At 38.0% G+C, this 21,865-nt stretch overlaps 1 protein-coding gene across 4 annotated transcripts in view; it reads right to left on the reverse strand.

The window, feature by feature from the left end:
* Positions 1–449: 449 nt before the first annotated feature.
* Positions 450–21,865, reverse strand: part of LOC114239623 (uncharacterized) — a 78,693-nt gene continuing 57,277 nt past the window's right edge. The window contains exons 1-8 of one of the 4 annotated variants that reach the window (XM_089739633.1): positions 15,431–15,524; positions 14,848–14,948; positions 13,466–13,554; positions 11,516–11,646; positions 10,697–10,813; positions 3,583–4,776; positions 2,148–2,296; positions 450–2,038 (exon numbers count right to left, since the gene is read on the reverse strand). In XM_089739633.1, the coding sequence (XP_089595759.1) occupies positions 1,984–2,038; positions 2,148–2,296; positions 3,583–4,776; positions 10,697–10,813; positions 11,516–11,646; positions 13,466–13,554; positions 14,848–14,918 (1,806 nt within the window). In that variant the 5' untranslated portion in view covers positions 14,919–14,948; positions 15,431–15,524 and the 3' untranslated portion in view covers positions 450–1,983. Of the gene's footprint in view, positions 2,039–2,122; positions 2,297–3,582; positions 4,777–10,696; positions 10,814–11,515; positions 11,647–13,465; positions 13,555–14,847; positions 14,949–15,430; positions 15,525–21,865 lie in introns of those variants that run through there. The other 3 variants (XM_089739635.1, XM_089739634.1, XM_089739636.1) reach the window with 3 other exon arrangements.

The raw sequence follows: 21,865 nt of genomic DNA on the forward strand, positions 1-21,865 counted from the left end.
CTGCCTACTTATGCCGTGAAGTAGTCATGCGTTTCGGTTTGAAGGGCGGGGCAGCCGTTGTAAGTATACTGAGACCTTAGAGCTCATATTTCAAATGGGTGGCGGCATTTACGTTCTAGATGTCTATGGGTTCCGGTAACCACTTAACACCAGGTGAGCTGTGAGCTCGTCCACACATCTAAGAAAAAAAAAGCTAGGTTGTTTCTCTCATACACAGCATTCCCTATTCTAAGTCTCCGCTTTGTGCGGTTCTATGAAATCGAAAAAAATGAAGAAAACCACAATAGTACACACCGCAGAAGAAGTTTCAATTCTTTCACGCGCACCATTTTTTTAATTATGATTTCGAGTACTTTATATATACTTACAATTGACGTCACCATAATAACGCGGGAACCATCACAAAACTTACTCATAACGGTAAGCAGATTTGTATGAAAACAAAGCCATGAACGTATAAAATTTTATTCTCATACAACTATGGTAAATTAATATTAGCACATCGCTAAACGAGAATCACAGTTTTTCTCCATTATTTACAAACAATAAATAGAATACAAAACAATAAATTCTTTAACTTGATAATGTTCTTAACGAGTAAACAAAAGTAAAAAGCAATTTATTTTTTTGGTAAAAGATGAAGAATCTATCGAACGCCGTACCTACGCTAATGCAATACGAATTACTACTTACTACGTAGCCACTAACATTATTTTCGGCTAAATTAAAAGATTGCTTAAAAATATGACGTTACCGTAGATTGAGGGGAATCGGGACCCTTTCGAAATCCAACACAAATTTTCAATGGTTTTTCTTAGGGTAATACCAATAAAAATGTGATTAAAATGGTTCCGGAGGCTTAAATTTTTATATACGATGCGTTATTATACATAGTTCATTACAAAATATACACAAAAACAAAAAAACTAGCCTGACCCGATTCACTTTGGATTAGGGGTGAATCAGGTTACGTATGGGGACAATAGATTTTTTCGATAGGGCTGGCACTATTTAGTTGTTAGGTAGGTACCTAACTTTAGGTAATTAATTTTTTTATATAATTTAATGAGTTACAAAACTTTGATGACTAAATTAATTAATATTCTTAAACACTAAATAAAAGTGATTTTCAGTTCAACAGTTAAATCTAAATAAAAGTATTGTGACATACCAGATTTGTCCCTATTCTAACTCTAGTCTACTCCCCCCAATCTATTATACTGTACTGAATTCTGAAGATCTTCGATTGTAAAAATATATTTTGGTTTGTTTTTTGCACTGAATATGTACCTACACGAATCACTTGATTTTATATGGCTACCGGAACTCACAGATCTCGCTCAGTGTACTCAGTATGAGTTTTGTAACTTCTCAATCGCGTAAAAGTTAACTCAAATTCGTATGGAGTTGGAAAGGCGTCCGTAGCGGCAAACATAAGGGCGTAGATCTCACTGTGGATCCCGCCACGTAACTGTTCTACCTATTAAGCCGGAATACATTACTGCTTCGGGGTAGGAATAGGCAGAATCCACACAGGCTTATAACACATCCTATTTTCAGTAAAGCGGTATTTGACGAATCGAAATACATAAAGAATTCAAATTCAACTGTGAACACTAAATCATCCGACTGTTAAAGTTTTTACAATAATAAATCATAGCTCGTATTAAATTGAAAATGAGATTTAAGAATTAATTTAAAAAATTTAAAGTAAATAACTTACAGTACCAGGCAATAAGTATTGCACATCGATATTTAGAAAGAGACAGTCGTCTAATTTATGTTTTTCTTGTATAGCGTTACCTACGTGCGACGAAACACTAACGTGTATCTATGGAGACTAAATGTCAATTAGGTAATGTGCGACAGATATAACGTTCTACGGAGCAAAAATTACCCGTCTCTTTCCCACGGTCGATGTGCAACATTTATCGCCGGGTACTGTAATTAGATTTAATACAAAACTAGATGCGAGTGAGTAGTCTACGAATATAAGTAATTTGGACGCGACGGCGTTGTTTGAACGTGCTTGGAAGACCTGAAATTTTTTTCAAAAACATTAACTACGCAGGGTAATTGAGACATTGGAGGATTTCTACTTGTTTACGTTTTTTAAACTAACTTCAAAATAGTTTATTCACACACACCCGGCTCCCCAGCAGCCGCACCACGGTATCGAGGTGTCGTTGGTCGGGGCGGATAATTTTCTCGATTTGTGAGTGCACGCTGACCCCAGCGAGTTCACCGAAGAACACAAGCTGTTCGTTCGCTCGTGCTCAGAGTGCGATGTTATTTCCTGAATAAAATAATAAAAAATCAAATGGACCGATTTATTTTTGCTAAATGTTTTTTTCTTTTTTTCCTACCTAAACTAATAGCCTTGAGAGGCTATTTCAGCGTAACCTTAACTAGTAGGTGAGCTCACGGGGCTTAAACCGGAGTGATGCTAACACTGACTCTAGCAAGAGCAGTGCTTCGCAGAATCTACCACCGGATCTTAAACGCGACCCACTGAGAAAATCCGGCGAGAAACTCAGTGGGCTGTGTTATGGGTTAACTCGCAAGCGACGGGTTCGACGACGACGGTGACCGGTGAATGTTTTAGTATAGTTAAGACGCACTCTAGGTATAGTGCGATGGCTGATACGAACGTTTTCTTTGAAACTACCCACAATATTAGTTTTAACAAATTGAAATTTCAAACGCATAGAATACGTGAACAGGTTTATAGGTTTTATAAATTAAAGTTTTGATTCGTGATAGTATTTCCTTCGGTTTTTTTAGTCGTTGACATAATTAAAACTGTTTTACGGTTTTCGTGGTCAAGGATGACCACGGCGACCACGAAAACAGTACAGTATTCGACACTACGGAAAATAAAATAATATTTATACAATAACAAAACGCAAGATTAAATGGTCAAACTAGTTTAAATTACTATGGTAGATTCTAATTACATATATCGGAACATTTTTAACACGTGTGCAGAGGGATTTTTTTGTTATTAAGACATCTTGTATATAGATTGATCTCTTTCCTACATTACCTACATCAAATAGCAGTAAACCTAAGTAAGGGAAGATACGAACGAAGCGTTTTAAACCACGTTTTACATTACATTAAGATGTTTATTAAGAAGGTTAATAGATGTTTAAAAATAATTTCTAGTTTACCACATCTGAATGAACTACTATTCAATAGTGAAGAAATGCTTTTAAAGGTTACGCAATACTGGCGTCACGGCTGGCGATCCTTATAAATTAATTTCGCAAATTCAAACGCTACTTATTTATTGTTTTAGAAATAAACTAGCCGTACTCGCCCGCTTCGCTGGGCATTTAAAATTAACATTATTATTTCTCACCCCCATAAAGATTCTCATCATTAACGCCCCCGTAACTGGTCTAGGGAGTCCAACACTCATATAAATATTAGCCTATCCATTAAGTACATGTATTTTCTACATAGATACCAAATTTCAAGTCAGTCGGATATATGGTTCAGTAGTTATAACGGAACATCCGTCAAAACGACTGTAGATTTTATATATTAAAATTAGTATAGATTAAAACTTCGCCTTACCTGATAGCTATCCCGCTTGAAGCGCGGGCCAGAACTGGACGACGATACTGTATTCCTAGGTCTATGCCGAGTGCAGTGTTTGTGTTTATTCGTTGGCGAAGCACACGATACGTCATGTGCATCTCCTTCGATCAGCCTCTCGTTGTCACACTCTCCCAGCATAGGTCCTCCGTTCTTGGGCACGCCATTCTTTGAAGTCCCATTCTTACCTTCTTTCTTCTTTTTCTCTTTTCTTTTTCGTTCTCTCTTTTTGAACGTCAGCGAAAACCTTTTACGTTTCTTTGCTTTCGGAGACTCTGCCCTTTGAGGTGCCGTCGATTTTTCTCTCTCCGATCTACTGGTGTCGTCATCGGGCGGCGGTAATTGCGACTCTGAATCGGTTTTCAGTGTAACATCTGTTCTTATCGAAGAGTCCGGTTCGCCTGTTCTATACGCGACTTCCTTCTCAAGATTAGCGAGCTCCATACGACGCAATCTTTTGGGTAGCTTGTTCACGGTCGCGTATATCGGCTCCTCGTTCTCACCGACCGGCGCTGATCGAGATCTGAACAGAAAGTCGAATTTCTTAGGTTTAACTGGGATCCTTCTTTCGACAAACACAACCGTGCTTGCGACTTCTGTCGTTGTAGTTAAATCCTCTCCTGAATTCTTCGAGCTCTGTATTGGCTTCGTTCTAGGATAATCATACGTCAATTCGATATTCTTTTCGGTCACGTAGGATTTCGGTATCTCGGGCTGCGGGTTGCCGTTTATTGCGATAGGCGGGGGATCCCTTTGGCAGCAGCACTGCTTTTGCGTGATCCGTCTTGTGTTGCACATGAATACGGAATTCTGCTGTATAAACGTTGTTTGCTGGATCGTAGGCGTCGACTGGACGTCCCCGAGGAGGTCTTCCACGTTTCCGCCGGTGTGGAACCTGGGAGTTTGGTATGGAGCGACGACGAAGCCCGGCGGTGGTGGTGCGGTGATTTGGTATGGGGGCGTGGTCACCGATTGAAAGAACCTAGGTGTTTCGGCCGGTGCGTCATGTACTAAAACGTCCACTACGCGCTCGTGTGCATTGTCATCTATAATTGGTCGTATTTTAACATTGTTTTCGCGTTGGTTCATTGTTCTTGTATTGTTCTTATCGTCGGGCTTCTTTGAGGCTTCTGTTTGGCATTCTTCGCATGTGCACGGAGACTCGCCGCCGCTCTGCAAATAAAAATCATATTTTTTTAAAATGAGAATATATTTAAAATATTCCCGAACGAAAATAAATAATATAATATAATAAAATAATATTTGAAGTTTTTAAAATTAAATGAAAACATAGGAGGATTAATGATTTATATAGTTCTACAAAAAAGTAGGGTAATATCAATTTTGCGGCAGATGAGAGCTTTTTACAAAATTTTATTTGATGTTTATACTATTGCTTTTTTTTCATTGCTTAGATGAGTGGACGGCCCACCTGATATTAAGTGGTTACCGGAGCCCATAGACATCTACAACGTGAGACATGGGTTCTAAAGTCTCACTTTTAACAACGGCTGCCCCGCCCTTAAAACCGAGAAGCATTACTGCTTCACGGCAGAAATAGCCTACCCGTGCGGACTCACAAGACGTCCTACCATTGCTTTATGATATTACTTTATGATTTAAATAACTAGCGTCGGATATTTAATATCGGTCAACGTCATGTCGCGGACTTTGGCAAGTTATTAATATTATTCAAATCGTAAAGTGCTCCCTCCCGATGAGTTCACCAATAGAAATATGCGTGATTAAAATTTTAACATTTCATTATTATTGAAGCTGTAGCTTATGGTCGGAACATCCGTAGTTTTAGTATATTTGGAAGTACACTTTTGGAAATGCGAAGACATATTCGTGTATAGATTCAAGAATTATTTTCTTGGGGCTCATAGAATTATATGCACTTATTGTATTATGTATCATGTTAATGTTAGTTTAAAATTTTAAATTCACTATAAGCTTAAATTCTTAAAACCTCGTTGTATTATAAACTTACAGATATGTTTTTTTTTTACAAATAATTTATTTTATTCTTTGCATGTGAAAACTAAATGCGACCAAAATCCAATCGCGCAAGACATTGCTCATCGGAAATGGCGTTGGATAGGACACACTCTACGGCGCAGCGGAGTCAACGCAGCATCAATCGCGTTTGAGTGGCAACCGCTTGGCAGGAGAAGACCTGGTCGCCCTGTACACACTTGGCGACGCACCGTAGAGAGTGAGATGAGGACTGCCAACGTGACCTGGAGTGATGTCAAGGAGCAAGCGCAAGACAGAGTAAAGTGGAGACAACTTGTGAGAGCCCTATGTACCAGCGGGGTACCCTAGGACTACAACAACAACAACAATGTGAAAACTTTGTGGATTTTTTAAATTATTTTTTAACCTTCTATTTTTTATTTATTTAACTGTAGATTAATTCGATTACTTGGTTTTCAATCCGAAAGGCTTAGAATAATGTCATTTGAAAATACGAGGTAAAAAAGGTAAATTACGGGAATCAAGTTGGATAAAGAGTTACATTATTCATTTATTATTATTAGCTATATTATAGTTATCTGTATTGATGGCCCCTTTTCATATAATCCTTTGTACATATTATCCTTGGTATTATACACACTATTTTTTATTTATTAACACTTACACTTCGTCTAGTGAGATACTACAGTATTCTTATCACTATAAACAATCTCTCAGATAATAGGCAATGCAAAGCAAACATATTTTTTTTTCATATTGTTTCTCTAATTCTAACGCAGTAGCAAGGAAATTTACTCTGCATAACAAAAGCATAACATTGGATCAATTTTTATCTCTGTTAAGCTTTCGCCTGTAGTCTTGCAACGTAATTTTTTTTATTACAATTTTTAGGTCAAATATAATTTAAGGAAAGTTATTTCTAAATTGATTCGCACATACGGTTACAATATAACGAATTGCAAAACAAAAAAATTAAAAAAAATATTTTGCTAAATTAACTCTCGGAAAATTCACCTTATGTCTTAAACGTCTAAAATTATTTTCCCGTACCACGTAACGACATAATATGTCATTGCGTTACGGTGTAGGCGGAGTCGAAACGTTTTAGCGATCTCAAAATACAATGACAGCTTCCATACTGGACCGATGTGTAATTAGGGATTTAAACAACTTTTAATTTACAAACCACTTTAAATTAGTTGATATATAAACAAAAAAAAAAACACGTAGAAATTAAGAAAAACTCCCTCAAACTTTTTAGAAAATTTACATTTCCGAAACACATACAATGAATTATAACACATAAAATTTATCACTTGTCTCGTTAATAACACTTTATAAAGGCAAAACGCGGTATCACAGTGTCGGTTCGGATTATTTCAATGGTACAGCACCTTCATAGTATTACACGAAATTCACATGACAGCAAGCAGTTGACTTTACGTTGTATTAGCGCACGTTGAGCGAATACTGAGTTTATAAATATACAACAGTTTTCTTGGACGCCGAAACGTCCGCCCTTGACTTATATGCTGACCAACGGTCTGTTCTTGAAATCAGAACTGACAGCAATATGTCAGGATAACCTAAAAAATATTTTGACTAATTGACGATATTTTGAAAACTAGCCGCGAATTTATCGCCATCATAATAATGAAATATTTATTTATGTTTTTCGCTGCTATACTTCGATAGAATGGCTCGTGGCTCGTCTGCCGTTAAGTGGCCACCGAAGTCTACGCGGCCACACAAGAAAGATAAATATAAAACTCGTAGTAAAAAAAATATTAGGAAATCCAGCAACAAAAAATTTTTGGGATAAGAAAAATCTGTATCACCTTCCTGTTCAAGATGAAAACATCGATATTTGAAGTCGTCGTGGTGGCCTAAAGGATAAGACGCTCTGTGCGTTTCTATCGATCGATGCAAATGTGCCGGTGTTCGAATCCCGCAGGCAGGTTCCAATTTTTCGAATAAAATACGTACTTAATAAATATTCACGAATGACTTCCACAATGAAGGAATAGTATCGCGTATTTATTACATTTTTGCGGGTTCGATTGCAAATATTAACTTACGTGCTTACCACTGCTCTTGACAACCTGCCTATTTTTGCCGTGAAGCAGTAATACCTTCCAGTTTGAAGGGTATCACGCAGTAATGTCTACGCTGAGTTTCTCGCCGGATCTTCTCAGCGGGTTGCGATTCCGATCCGGTAGTAGATTCATTCGCGAAGCAGTTGCTCTTGAGTTGTTAGGTCTCCTTCGGAGGCGCTCGGGCAGCTGTTAGCAAATCCCACTCCTCTTGGCTGAGCCTTTGCTCGCCCACCTGTCCTGGTGAAACTGGAAAGGCCTCCGGGCCACCAGTAATCCATCAATCTTAAAAGTAATGTCTAAGGGCTCCGGTAACCGCTTAACACCAGATGAGCCATGTGCTAGTCCAACCATAAAAAATCTTATCAATAACCATTATCTTCTATCGTTATAGTATGTTTATTGTAGTTATTTTTTTTTATTGCCTAGATGTGTGGACGAGCTCACAGCCCACCTGGTGTTAAGTGGTTACTGGAACCCATAGACATCTATAACGTAAATGCGCCACACACCTTGAGATAGAAGTTCTAAGGTCTCAGTATAGTTACAACGGCTGCCCCACCCTTCAAACCGAAACGCATTACTGCTTCACGGCAGAAATAGGCAGGGCGGTGGTACCTACCCGTGCGGACTCAAAAGAGGTCCTACCACCAGTAAAAACTATTTTGTATGTGTGAGAAGTGAGCCTGTCTTAATCACATAGATCATAATTATGTGTTTGTTAACTAACTATAATCTTCATCTAATCTGTGTTTATAAACATGACATAATTGAATTCCTAAATTAATTGAAAAGGAAAAACCTTTGAAGTTCGAAAAGCATTTTGTGTTTATTCAATTGATATTTCAATTTAGCGAACAAGACAACGGATTTGTTTTTGTTTGAGATAATGTTTCTAATAACGTTTCTTTCATAAGGAAATTGATTCGTAATGTTATATTTTTGTGGTATTTTAAAATCGCTTTTGAACGATATTATGGAGTAATCTATATATATAAAAATGAATTGCTGTTCGTTAGTCTCGATAAAACTCGAGAACGGCTGGACCGATTTGGCTAATTTTGGTCTTGAATTATTTGTGGAAGTCCAGAGAAGTTTTAAAAGGTAGATAAATGAATGAAAATGCTCGGAATTAAATAAAAATAACAATTTTGTTTTTCCTTTGATGCGTCCCCCGTCGGACAGATTATTTTTGTTTGTTTTAAGTTTATTTTTTACAAAAGTTTGGGTCTTTTGTTTATCGATTGAGCCACTACGAAATCTGCTGGGTCAGGTAGTAGTAAATAAAATTGCCATATATTTACCTTACAAAATCCTGTTACGCATTCACAACGCATACCAAAAGCATTAGATGATTTATAACTATTAAGAAACGATGATGTGGCCGGTTTTTTTGAACCTTCTTAATGAATCCTTTGGTAATTAAAACTATTGGAGTTTTACGGCTTCACATCGCGTTTTCTACGAAGACTCACCGTGCCCGTGATTATGAAAACTGTAATGTATTCGTAAACGTCAAAAATAGTATTTGAATGACAATAAAAGTGATGCGGTTATACTGTAAAAATATGTACTTGTAATTACGTCTGCGACTCGTTAAAGCCGAAGAATTGACAATTATATGATAGGATTTAAAAGGTAGATTCTATTTATTTTAACATACAATTTTAGTCACAAAAATAATATCTTGTTGTTGTCATAGACAATGTCAATTGTGAATTTGAAATTTTCAAATTTCAAATATGTTCCTCAAAATAATATATTAAAACTAAGTATTAGGTAGGTACTTGAGCTGTGTGTGTTATAAAGCCATTAACATAATAGCCATGTAGTAATTTATGAATGGCTATAATATAAAAAAAAATTGAAGAAGAATTTGCTAAAGAATCAAATCGTGTCGGGTCGTCGACCTCTGAGCATCATCCGCGAAAGATTTTCTTTCTAGGTACTGAATTCACTTTCTTAGGCCGAATAAAAAACTAAAAAAGGGTTAGAGGAAGTGGTTTATTTTCTCTTTCAACTTAAGTTTTGTTTATTGCTTAGACGAGTGGACGAGTTCAAAGCCCACCTGGTGTTAAGTGGTTACCGGAGCCCATAGACATTTACAACGTAAATGCCGCCACCCATCTTGAGACATGAGTTCTAAGGTCTCAGTTTGAACCATACAAGGCTGCCCCATCCTTCAAACCGAAATGCAGTACTTCACGGCACAAACAGGCAGGTTGGTGGTATCTACCTGCGCGGACTCACAAGACGTCCTACCACCAGTGATAAGTAAGTATAGGCGTACCGTATTTGTGTTTTCCGTCGACTAATGACACTAAAATTAGTCATATATCTCGATGTATGCGCGTAAAGTCCCAGATGCCTCGTGAATCATCCCTAAACTATTTCTGGACTTAAGCGAATCCACACTCGAAGCCGAATGTCGATTTAAGAGTCAAAGGTAAATTTGCCTTGAGCGCTTTTTGGCAGGGACGTGGAAAATTGTTTTGTTTGTATAGATTTTTTTTTACCTACCTACCTATGCTGATAGCCTTGAGAGGCTATTTCAGCGTTGCCCTAGCGTGTAGGTGAGCTCTCGGGGCTCAAACGGCCCTGAGAGGGTCGCGTTTCCGATCCGGTGGTAGATTCTGCGAAGCACTGCTCTTGCTAGGGCCAATGCTAGCAACACTCCCGGTTTGAGCCCCGTGAGATCACCTACATGTCAAGGAGAAGCTGAAATAGCCTCTCAAGGTTATCAGCATAGGTAGGGAAAAAAAAGAGCTCACGGCCCACTTGGTGCTACCGGAGCCCATAGAAATCTACAACGTAAATGCCGCCACCCATCTTGAGACATGAGTTCTAAGCTCTCGGTTCAGTACAACAGCTGCCCCACCCTTCAAACCGAAACGCATTACGACTTCACGGCAGAATTAGGCGGGGTGGTGGTACCTACCTATGCGGAGTCACAAGACGTCATTCTATCACCAGTAAAATATTTATAGTTGCTAGACATATAAGTGACCTTATTAACGTACCTTAGGTTCCTGTTCGCCTTCTTCAGGCACCACGCTCAGGTCATGGAAGGCGACCGCCCGCGACGAACCGTCCACACTGGCACATTCTGGACACGCGCTGCATAACGACACGCTGTCCTGCCAAGCGACATTGTGTTTTATATACTGATATTTAGATTGGAAATCACTTATCATCATTACACAATTATGACGTTGCGTTTTTATTGCCTTAATAGGCAGACGAGGATGATATGTTTAATAATAATAACCGGAAATAAATCGCGCACGGTCGTCCAGCCCCAAAATTAGGCTTCCCTGTGTTATGGGTATCAGAGACTGACATATCTATTAGATACCAATATATAAATCTACAGTGGCTTTTACGGATGTTCCGTTATAACTACTGAACCATGCATCCGATTGACTTGAAACTTGGTATCCATGTAGAAAATACATGTACTTAATGGATACGTTAATATTTATATAAGTGTTGGGCTCCCTACACCGGTTGCGGGGGCGTTAATGATGAGAATCTTTGTGGGGGGTGAGAAATAATAATATTAATTTTAAATGCCCAGCGATGCGGAGTCCGACACTCATATAAATATTGGCCTATCCATTAAGTATATGTATTTTCTAGATGTATACCAAGTTTTAAGTCAATCGGATGCATGGTTAAGTAGTTATAACGGAACATCCGTAAAAACCACTGTAGATTTATAGTATAGATAGAATGGAGAGTATTTAGAGAATCAGTAAAGAGATTCAACGCTCGCTTCTCTCCCCCTCTGGAATTTGGGAGTAAATTAAGTTTTATGTTTTAATATTTGCGTAACGCACGTCCGAGTGTTCTGGTGATGACCTTCGCTCCCTGAGCATGCTGTCCAGTCTGTCGTACTCATAACGAAGGGCCGATATCTCCCTCTTCAGCTGTTCGTTTTCACGTTTTAATTTCTTTATGTCTGACTGACCTGAAGTTGAAAGAGAAGATGCGTAAATTTATGGCGGTGATATTATAGCGCCCATTCGTGCCACGGAACAGCCTTGGCTGACGGTCTGAATGTTTGCGAGGAATGTTATAGAAGTAAACTGAGATTGTGATTTTATGGTAATGCATGACACCTGAACATAGATCAATCTGGAAACAAATTAATGTCAGAACGACAAAACAAGAGAAAAATCACCGGTAATTACGCAATTTAACTAATATTATAATACTGATTCGACTGTAGCTGTCATTCTGAAGAAATTTGTTCAGAGCAACTGGTCCTTTTCCCAGAAACGATCCATGGCAACTTTTAGGGCCTCACACTTACACTTATATTACTGGGATTTGCGCTTAGAACAGGAATTTATGAAAGTAATCTTCATCAATTGAAGACATGAGTGAGTGGATGAAGGGGATATGATACAATTTGTTAATTTTGAGAAAACGGGACAAACTTTTGTTACTTGTACTTTCTCTTCGTACATAATTCTTTCATCACATGCTATTTCTAAAAATAGCCCGGAATTTTAAGGTCTAATATGGTTTATAGGCACATAAGACCTTCATTCAATGTAAAAACTATCAATCTTAAAAATGGTACTTAAGCCCTTCATCTATTCATGTCTTCAATTTATCAAGACGTCTTCCAATTTTCAATTATTTTGAAAATTTGGAAACGCTGATAATAATAAAAAATAATTATTACTCTTGTCTAACACCCGGACTAGAATGAGACCAGACTGAAAAAAGTACCCTTTTAATTCTTAGTTCAGGCTTTTTTTTTCCCTACCTAAGCTGAGAGCCTTGAGCGTAACCTTAACTAGTAGGTGAGCTCACGGGGCTCAAACCTGACGACGTTGCTAACACGAACCCTAGCAAGAGCCGTGCTTCGCAGAATCTACCACTGGATCGGAAACGCGACCCACTGAGAAGATCCGGCGAGAAACTCAGTGGGCTGTGTCTGAGGGTTAATTTACTTGTCGAGCCCTTCGTCGCAAGAGACGGGTTCGACGAGAACGATGACCGGTGCTTGAGGAACCTAAAAGCACCGTTAGTGTATCGGGAGGATCCGAATAGACGTGTTTGGGGCGACGTCGACTGCTTTCCATTCTGTCCGCAGGATCGGGAATGTAGTTACCGGCGGCCACGATGAGAGGGTTCTCGTGTCGTGCCGCTCTATCGAAGTGGCGCCTTAGGGAGCGCGTGAGGTATGTGGCATTAATTTGCAGAGGGCATATAAGAAATATAGGTTTTTCTAAATGTCTTCGTAGTCTAAAGTATAAGACGACCGGTACATAGACATCGAGCAGTGCGATTGTTCTGGTGTTTAATCTTCGCAGGTAAGTACCAATTTTTATAATGAAACGAGAAATTTAGATGACGAAGTACTAACTTCTTGTAATAAAAATCAAAGTGGCAACAGTTAAAATTTGCGTAATTCGTATACAACTAAAGACATATAGACCTTTAGTCGTAAGAGTGTAATCACCTAGTGATGTCTATGAGTGCCAATAGCCACTTAAAACCATGAGCCTTGAGTTCAATAAAAAAAACATTTTTGAGCCACAAAATAATTAAACTACATTCGCTAATTGATTAATCTTGTATTTTAGCAACCCGTAGCTCAATTAATGAACAACAAAAACAATTACTTGTGAAATTTGTTTTTTTTTTTTTTTATGATTGAAGGATTACTGGTGGCCCGGAGGCCTTTCCAGTTTCACCAGGACAGGTGGGCAAAGTAAAATTTGTCTTTGCGACTAAGAACTATTGTGCTATGCGAATTAATCTGTATTTCTTACCTCTTTCAACTTCAGCATTTATGTTTATTGTGCGTAGTCGGAGTTCTTCGTTCTCGTATAGCATGCCCCGGGACGATTTCCGGTCCAATCTAAATACAATTATTAAAGTTAATGAACAAAATAATCATTATGTAATCTCGCTTTTGTCGCATATAAAATTTTCTTCTAATATACGATTGCCGAAATCCGAAATAGTGGGATACTTTTGAGTTAATTATCTCGTATTATTAGGTAGGCAAAATCGACATAGGCCACCTGCTTTTTTGATGCTACTCTCGATAGGCCCAGACGGGTAGATGAGCTCACGGGCTCAATCTAAGAGAACTTGCTAACACTAGCCCTAGCAAGAGCAGGGCTTCCCAGAATCTAACAGTGTAGGAGAAAAAAAGAGTAGATATCATAACCTGAATACCGTTACTTTGAATTCTTAAGCTTCGGAAATAAAGCAGGTAGCAGTACTTATCCGAATAGTCTTCCATCCTACTGCCATTATAAAGTAGACTCTTTGTTACGAGCCGGTATCTTCATTCCTGAAGATCTACTTTGGAGACGTTTCTTTGATCTTTCAATGCATAATTTTCCCAAGGATCTCTATCTTCGGCAGTCCTTACTACTTCAGATATAGACATGTTGGTGAGTGATCAAAACAGCTTTGATCAAGTGATAGATCGCGAGGTCTTTTCCCGTAGTAATAAGGTGGAATACAATGTGTACAGTTAATGTATGGAGGGTAGAAATATGAATTTCCGGTAGGCAGCGGCTTGGCTCTGCCCCTGGCATTGCTGAAGTCCACGGGCGACGGTAACCACTCACCATCAGGTGGGCCGTATGCTCGTCTGCCTACAAGGGCAATAAAAAAAAAACGAAAAATCTCTGTGTTTTAAAAGTGTCCGATGAAAGGGAGAAATTAAGGTAGAAAAATTCGCACCATAACCTACAACACATCACTTCAACCCAGCACACTTCAGTCAGTTTAAAACTGTTATATTCATATTATCATTTCCACTTTCCATACTAACGCTGTTTCTGTGAGTCTTCAAACAATAACTTGCTGTTTATCAGTGGACACTTTTTCATGTAGTCTCCTGTACAAGATGGTGCCCCTTACCTCTATTGAGATTAGGTTAATAAATAAGACTCGCTGGAACTATTTAAATGTTTTATCTTTTAACCACTTCACTAACAGCATAAAAGGTGACAAGAAGGAAGGAAATACAAAGCGGTGCCATTTGGTGTTACACTATAAGTAAGAGCAGAACATACAGCCTAACCTCAATAAAATTTTATCCAATAACCTCCTACTATTCTAGCAGTTAATACTCACTTTTGATTTGGCCTAAAGGTCTAGATAGCAGACCATAATCTCAAAAAAAAAAACTCACTTCCGATTCGGTTTGACGTTGACATCCTTGCGGCGCGTACGAAGCATGCTGGCACCTGTCATCCCTGACATTTTGCTGGTGAGCCATTCACCGATCAGAATCTGGGAAACGAAATAAAGAATTGAAATTGGACCATCAAAAAACAATTTAGACCCGTATAAACATAAAATGAGAAAATCAAACAAGCAAAATTATAATTTGCATAATTAATGATGGTAGGACGTCTTGTGAGTCCGCAAGGGTAGGTACCACCAGAAAAAAAAATTCATTAAATACACAATAATATCTGTAACAGTTCTATTTCTATAGATTTCACTATAAAGTTTTGTTTACAAGTGATCTTCCAATGTCACAATAGACGAATGCATATAATTTAACAAGAAGATTCATAGCCACAAAGAGACATATTCCTTAAGAAATATATGGTATAATTTCTATAGCGTGCGCAACTTGAAATAGATTAAAAGTAGCAGTCATAGAATAATTTATCTATGACCTTTTGTGACACGAAAACTAAGTTCGTGAAGAATTGTTGAATATAGTGAAATAAATCAACTAGTATTTCACCGCTAAAAGCGCCTACCTTTTTATGTTATCAATAGTCCCCGACGAGTAGAATCAAATGCCTCGAAAATTACTTTGCTATTATAATTTTGTCAGGAGTTTTTTCACTTAACTTCTTGATTAAATTTGTGAATTAATTTTAAAATGTAATGTAAAATTAATTTTGTGTTTTTTGTTATGCTTTTCTCTGGCTTTATTTAATTAGAATCGAGTGAAGACCGCCTAGTGAGTTCAGTAGAGTGAACTCAAGTGGCACTTGGAAGCGTTCATGCGCAATGGGTCTGCTGATTTAGCGGAAATATAGGCCTGTCTAAAGCCCGTCTTATATGGTGCATACATACATATTTCTCATGATGATAGACTATAAAATCGTTGTATTCTTTTAATTTAATTTATTTGATCTTTTGATAATTGGAAGTCCAGGTATTAGAGGTAGCATGGGTTACATTTTGTCTATACTTGTATGATACTTAGACACTCCACAAAATATCGAATTAAATCTATATATTTATAAAAGTCGACGTATGTACATTCCAAATGGTGCTATCGATTTCTATACAATTTTCAGGAAATTTTCGGATTAACCTAGCGGCTGATCCTGTCGAATTTGGTACAGATCGGATGACAGTTAAATCAAAGATCCAAGATCATACGATATCCGTCAACAGCTACAAAACCGCTTTTTTTCTTCAATATTTGAATCGAGAATTACGTAGGTACTACCTAAAACCTAAAGATCTGTACAATATTTTCCGCGTTCGAAAAATGTATAAAATCATTGAACGATGTTTATGTTTACATAAAACAAAATAAATTACCGCTGTACTTAACCGGAGGTTTTGCTAACACTGGCCCTAGCGAGAGCAGTGCTTCGCCGAATCTACCACCGGATAGGAAACGTGACCCACTGAGAAGATCCGGCGAGAAACTCAGTGGGCTGTATCTATGGGTTAATTTACTCGTCAAGCCTTTCATCAGTTTTAATTACATTTCATAAGCATATCACCTAATATTCGTATCGTTATGTGTGGTATCGGCACAGCATAACACCGCCCTATCTCTTCACGTGTAATTCGAAAAGGGTGACTTGGGGTGACTAGAGAATGGACAGCAGCGTTCTTTGAATATTATAGTGAGGTAATGCGATCGACAGTTGGTGTATTACTTATGGTGGGATGGGTGAATTGGCTCGGGATCAGCTTCAACTTCATTGGCCTATTTTTCGGACTTGGGACCGAATCTCCAAAGTCCATGCGCATAAGCGTGCGCCCAAGGTAAGTGGAACTGGGTAAACGAAGAAAGTAAAGGCCGGACCGGAGTAGGTAGGGGCCTACTAAGCGGCTCCCGGTTACTGGTGTGAGTCCGCGCGGGTAGGTACCACTACCCTGCCTATTTCTGCCGCGAAACAGTAATGCGTTTCGGTTTGAAGGGGCAGCCCGTGTAACTGTATTGAGATCGTAGAACTTATATCTCAAAGTGGGTGGCGCATTTACCTTGTAGATATATATGGGCTCCAGTAACCACTTAAAACCAGGTGGGCTGTGAGATCGTCCAACCATCTAAGAAAAAAAAAAACTTACCCAAAAGCCCAAAGGACACCCACTGATCGAAACCCGGGCAAGGTAGGATTGTTAACGCGGTCAACACTACATCCAGATTCGTATATCTTTGACGTTACTTCCAGACAAAATCGGGGCGAAGATCCCTTCTGACCAAAATTCAAAAATATTACGAATTTAGTTCAAATGATTTCATAATCTACTGCCTATCATAATTCGTTCAACATTTTTATTCAGAATCATTTTTACTTATTTATTTTTTCTTTGACATAATAAAAAACAATACGTTAACTCAGTAATTGAATTTATTTACACGCTAGAGTTGGAATAGCCTTTTAAACCAATAAAGGTTTGAGGGTGCATATGTAAATGGCATTTATTAGATAAGACCAGAGACTGTTAAGAATGAGAGCCGAAATAGTACGTGTGAATACACAATCTAGTTTTTGTTAAGTGTTAATTAAAAAGTGTCAAAATAATATTTGCTTTAGTTTTTGTGAATCCTAGAAATAGTTAATTAGTACGATAATACGAGTATACTATTCCCGATGTTTCGAATGTGTGGAATGTTCTCGATAATTCTAGGGATGTGGTATCGGCTATAAAAGCGTTGCAGAGATGGCACGCAGTCCCCGGTCACCGTCCTCGTCGAACCCGTCGCTTGCGACGAAGGGCTCGACGAGTAAATTAACCCTCAGACACAGCCCACTGAGTTTCTCGCCTGATCTTCTTAGTGGGTCGCGTTTCCGATCCGTTGGTAGATTCTGCGAAGCACGGCTCTTGCTAGGGTTCGCGTTAGCAACGTCGTCAGGTTTGAGCCCCGTGAGCTCACCTACTAGTTAAGGTTACGCTGAAATAGCCTCTCAAGCCTCTCAGCTTAGATAGGAAAAAAAAAACACGCAGTCAGTTAGTAATCGGAACTACTCGAAGCGAAACAGCGAACGGATCACTTGAAGCGAAGCGGAAGAAGCGAATTGAGAATTTTAAAGTGTTTGTGAAGTGTTTTAAGTGTTCTAAGTGTTGAATACAGTTTTTAGTTGTACTTTGGTGGGATTTTATTTATTCCGAACCCCAGCGCGTAGCAATAATAATAGAAATAAAAAGATGAATTCATATCAATTCAATTGCTGTGTCACAATGTGTGGTTACTCAAATCGACGTCATCGCTGGTCATTGCAAAAGGGATGCCTTATGTCAGTCTCATTGGCGGTCTGCAACCGTCTTCGTGTTACCGAGAACCTATTGTGGGTTCGCGCAAGAAGAAGCAATTCTGCTTAAGTACTGCGAAGCAACCGTACCAAGCAAGTGTAACAGTTAGTGGATTATCTTCCGTCTATAGGTTCTGGTGCTCTGGTGGTTACTACCGTAAAGATCGTGAACTCCACGCGTTACTGGAAACACCAATCAATAAATCAAATCAATTAATCAAAAATTTTTACTCAACATAAATGAAAGTACATACTTGCTGAACGTCAAATAAAACTACCGCCAATTCACAAAAACTAGCCTCCGTCCTGAGAAGAACTGGCAAGAAACTCAGCGGGCATGCCCTTTTTTTTTAAATATTAGATAAATTTTGTCCACGAATTCCGAAACAGCCCAAAACTGAGGCCGGAATCTATTTTTAAACTTCGATTAAACGGTTGATTGTAAGCTAAGTATTGCGATAGAGAATTTCGTATTTTAATCTAAGTTATACGCGTAACGGATGTACGGTAATGGATTTGGCAGTGTTTATTAGGACTGGACCTCTCGTTGGGAAATTCGGTAGCTTCCGGCAATGGGTAAGTCGTATTCTATCCAGAGCGATCCGCTTTTCTTTCTTTTCTTGTAATTTGAAGTATCGTACTGTGGTCGTCTAGAAAATGATTCTTAAGGTGTTGCTTTGGTTTGCGATCGAATAATATTTACAATCAATTTTCATATTTGTATTGGTAATATTTTTTTATTTTTTTAATGCCTATATGTGTGGACGAGCTCACAGCCCACCCGGTGTTAAGTGGTTACTGGAACCCATAGACATCTACAACGTAAATGCGCCACACACCTTGAGATATAAGTTCTAAGATCTCAGTATAGTTACAACGGCTGCCCAACCCTTCAAACCGAAACGCATTACTGCTTCACGGCAGAAATAAGCGGGGCGGTGGTAACTACCCGTGCGGACTCATAAGAGGTCCTGCCACCAGTGATTACGCAAATTATAATTTTGCGGGTTTTGATTTTTATTACACGATGTTATTCCTTCACCGTGGAAGTCAATCGTGAACAATTGTTAAGTACGTATTTCATTAGAAAAATTGGTACCCGCCTGCGGGATTCGAACACCGTTGCATCGCTACGAATGCACCGGACGTCTTATCCTTTAGGCCACGACGACTTCAAATAATTGTAGGTATTCGTTCTGTCACTAGTGTCTTTGACAGTTGATTTCCTTGACGGTAAGCGTACTCGTCGAACTCGGCAAAGAGTTCGGCGTGCAACCTAAACCAAACATCAGCTGAGTTTCTCGCCGGATCACAGCGGGTCGCGATTCCGATCCGGTAGTAGATTCATTCGCGAAGAAGCTGCTCTTGAGTTGTTAGGTTTCCTTTGGAGGCGCTCGGGCAGCTGTTAGCAAATCCCATCCCTCCTGGCTGAGCCTTTGCTCGTCCACCTGTCCTGGTGAAACTGGAAAGGCCTTCTGGGCATCAGTAAAAAAAAAGGTGCTTTTGACGAAAATATAATCATCCTAAAGTATTTTCTCCGGATTTGGTGAGTTCTAGATAAAATCAAAAAAACTTTTACGTTTTAAGGCTAGACTTTTTTTTATTATCATTACATTATTTCCGAAGTTTTGAATTCTTTAAGTTTTTCTTGGTCCCGGACGACTAAGGTTTTGTTCGTTGCTATTTAATAGTCATAAATGACAAAAAAATAACGATGTTAAACCGTAAAATTAATTTTAATTAGTCTTCTTGAAATTGACATTATGTTAATTATTATACGTAGTGTAATGATGTATTTAATAGTGATCAGCAAAATTGATCCTAAGGAATAGCAATACCAAGACAAGAAGTAAGTAGGTATATGCATGACTAAACGACAGAGGAGATTCTTAGATCCAGAATATTTATAAGTAAAAATAGCGTCAACACATGCTTTTAGTGGATCAGAATATTAATGGTTTTTTGTATTGTTAGTTTTCTTTGTAAAATTTTAATAGTAAGTATAAAAAAAAAGAAATAACCACTGTTTGAAAATAAAAAGGATCTATAAGATTAATTTTTGTTATAACGACAGGAAAACGCCTGTTTGAAGACTTCAAGTTGGGTGGCGGTGTTTATGTTGTTACAATTACAATTAATACTAAGTGATCCGTGAGATCGTCCACCTAACTAAGCAATAAAAAAACTTAAGAAACACTAGTGTTTATTTTAGAGCCGAATGGTTTCTGTGCAAATAAGTTATGAGGAAAATTGGTTTTGGTCATCACTATGAACTAAGTTTAATTGCATATACAAACACATTACAGCATTGAATCATGTTCTAATAAACCTGTTTCATTTGCAACTTGGACTTATTATAATAACATAAAACTAGAGGTCCCGCAGTAGTCGAAATTCGACTATAATTAATTGGAATTTTAAGTTTGTACACTATTATAGTATTTTATCCTTCTATAATCACAAATTTCGCCAAGACTACACTATAAAAAATATTAACAAAGACAAACAATATTTAATCTCAATTTGACAACAGACGTCAAGAACAAAAGCTTGACAATAAATAGTATGCATGCGTGTGTGCGTGAAATACATGGTATGTAGTGTGTGTAATGTTTTCTTTATTGATTTAATGTATCTTTTATGCATTATTTAAAAAAAATATTAGCATTGTGCACTTCTTCTCTATATTCTCTATAAGTGTGGAAAGTTTCATAGTCCTCCGTCCGCGCAATTTTCGTAAAAAGGGATACAAAGTTTTTGCTTCACCTATTAATATAACATAAAATTAGTATATATTAAAGTATTTGACATTATGTCATCGATTTTAAGACTGGCGTATAACATTTGTAGTGAAACGCTATCACTACCATAATTCCTACCCAACCTCTACTAAAGCGCACTATCGTTCGAAAATAATACAACTAAATCGTTTAGTACGTAATACATCTCTCGTTACGTTTGAAGATGCAATCGATTTGTGGCAATTCAAAACGCATTGAATTGACGTGTGATGAAACTGTGGAGAAAGTCAAAACTCTTTTAGTAAAGCGGATTAGGCGACGATGCTTGTCGAGAGGGGAGCCACGCGGCGAGCGAATAGGACAGCGATATATCTTTTCCACAAAGATTTGAAATGTAGAAGGGTTTTATTGAAATAATGACCTAATTAAGGGTCAGCAAAAAATAGTTCATGTCTAATTTTGAACACCTCTGCCTATATTGACCGTATGTGTATGTTTAGGATTTAAAACTTTTTAATATTACTTTTTTTCCATTTAATATATTATTATGTAGATAGTCTCCTGTGAGCACGCTTTCGTTACGTTACAGTTTTCTAAACGATGGAAATAAAACGAAAATAGTAAACTCGACATTATAAGTTCTCTCCTTTCATTTTTTAATTTATGTCTTCTACTCGTGCAAAGCAAAGTACGAAAATTCTCAGGGCAGAAAAGTTTTATTGATGAAGCTGTAAGCTGATTTTGGTTAGAGAAAATTACGTTTTTACTGAAGAAAGCAAAAAATGCTGATCACATCCAAAAAATATTCTGCGCAATTTTAAAATAAATTAAAAGAGTAGATATTTAAGTAAAAGAAACATTCAGATTTAAAAAAAAGGTATGTAATTCCTACGCTGTAGAAGTGGAATCTTCAAAAATATTCTGTCTCTTTCTCTCTAGTCCATAA

This window comes from Bombyx mandarina, chromosome A1 (assembly GCF_030267445.1).
Source record: "Bombyx mandarina strain Sakado chromosome A1, ASM3026744v2".
In the NCBI taxonomy this organism is placed as follows: Eukaryota; Metazoa; Arthropoda; class Insecta; order Lepidoptera; family Bombycidae; genus Bombyx; species Bombyx mandarina.